This window comes from Diceros bicornis, chromosome 5 (assembly GCF_020826845.1).
Source record: "Diceros bicornis minor isolate mBicDic1 chromosome 5, mDicBic1.mat.cur, whole genome shotgun sequence".
Lineage (NCBI taxonomy): Eukaryota > Metazoa > Chordata > Mammalia > Perissodactyla > Rhinocerotidae > Diceros > Diceros bicornis.
The window spans coordinates 26,699,072-26,700,795 of record NC_080744.1 but is presented as its reverse complement, the minus strand read 5'-3'; the positions used below and the strand labels follow the sequence as shown (position 1 = coordinate 26,700,795).

At 45.6% G+C, this 1,724-nt stretch overlaps 1 gene segment (V, D, J or C); it reads left to right on the top strand.

Annotated features, from left to right (window-relative positions):
• The first annotated feature begins 274 nt into the window (after positions 1 to 274).
• On the top strand, positions 275 to 1,091 carry LOC131405486 (T cell receptor alpha variable 4-like). The segment is given in 2 exon segments: positions 275 to 354; positions 796 to 1,091. Coding segments are annotated over 2 exon segments (336 nt in total).
• Positions 1,092 to 1,724: the final 633 nt, after the last annotated feature.

The window sequence follows — 1,724 nt, the reverse complement described above, 5'->3', positions numbered from 1 at the left end:
CTTCATTCAGACCAAGTCTATAAAGGGCTAGAGCTTGGCAAAGATCTAAAAGGAAATCGAGGCTGCTACACTGTTGTGCTGAAAGTTTTTGCCCCCTACTCTTCCTGAGTGCTCAGGTGAACCTTGAGGGGAAACCCATTCTGAGGAGTCGCCGCCCTGCTATTGGCTGGCTCCTGGGGACAGCCCCAGTGAGAGCTGCTGGTGTGGGCTCTGGCAGGAGCTGCTATGTCTCTTTCTTCCCTGGTTCGTATCCTGGTCCAGGCTCAGACTCAGCAACAGAGCCTAGATCCTGGGTCCTGGTTTACACCTAGAATATGAGGCAGGTGACAATATTGACAGTGCTCCTGATCTTGGGTGAGTTATTTGGGGATTAAGAAGAATGGGATCTGGCCTGGACAGGGATTTGGAACCTCGCCTGCTACCGTTGCTCTTTATCCAAGATGTTGAGGGCTGGCTTTGAGATCTTGTTTTCTCCAGGCAGTTATGTGCATTATGTGAGGGATATCTCAGGGCAATAAAGATGTTCTGGGTTACTGAGCCCCAGATCCATCTATAGGAGGGAGAAATTAGAGCTGTCCCCCTGTACATGTGTTCCTGGGATTCCTTGAAATAAATATTTTAAAAAAATGTGTCCCAAAACACAAATAAGAAGTAAATTGGATGTGTCTGTATATGGTGGGGAAGTAGGGTGGGGGGTGGATTTGACTGTGAGAGAGAAGCTGGAGGGAGCTGAGTTGGACCTTCCATTCACCTCAGTTTCAGGATAGGACTAGTTTTGTGTTTTTATTCCCACAGGTACTTTGAGCCTTGCTAAGACCACCCAGCCCCTCCTCACTGACGCATATGAAGGACAAGAGGTGAACATACCCTGTAACCACACCGACATTGCTACAAGTGACTATATCTTCTGGTACCGACAGTTCCCCAACAAGGGACCACAACTTATTATTCGAGGATTTAAGACAAACGAGACAAATGAAGTGGCGTCTCTGTTCATCCCTGCAGACAGAAAGTCCAGCACTCTGAGCCTGCCCCAGGCTGCCCTGAGAGACACTGCTGTGTACTACTGCATCGTGAGTGATACACAGTGAGACAGACAGGGCTGCACCTGTGCGGTATCCCCATGGGGTGGGCACCACAGCCCAGGGGGAAGCTGAAAAGTAGTGCTTTCTAAAATGCTTGTTTTATTTTCAGAAGGTATTAGCAAATCCATGTGTTCTTTTACTATTTAAAATGTTTTTGATATTATTTATTTCTAAATAGGTATTCCACTTACATGATCTAAAATTCAAAAACTATAAAAAGGCATACGGTGCAATGTCTCCATGTCACCATTGTCCCTGAGCTGCCCAATTCTTCAAAATGAGGCAATCTTGATATTGATACTATTGTTGCTTAGCTCACTGGTGTCCCTCATCGTTTGTGTACACACATGCACACACACATTATGCACGCACACACGTTATGCACACACACATTATGCACACACACACTACACATGCTTACGTGCACACTGCACACGGTCAATGTGAACACATGTTTCTCAGCTTTTGAAGAATTTAGCCCAAGTGTCAGATTATTTTTCATTGTTGTACAAATTTTGAGCATTTCTTTGGCTATTTTCAAGCACCTACAAGATGGTTTCCAAGTCTCCTTGGAGTTTAGAACTCTCACTCTCTCTCTCTGTTCTCCCTCTTTCTCTTTCCTTTCGTCACATTCCCCTG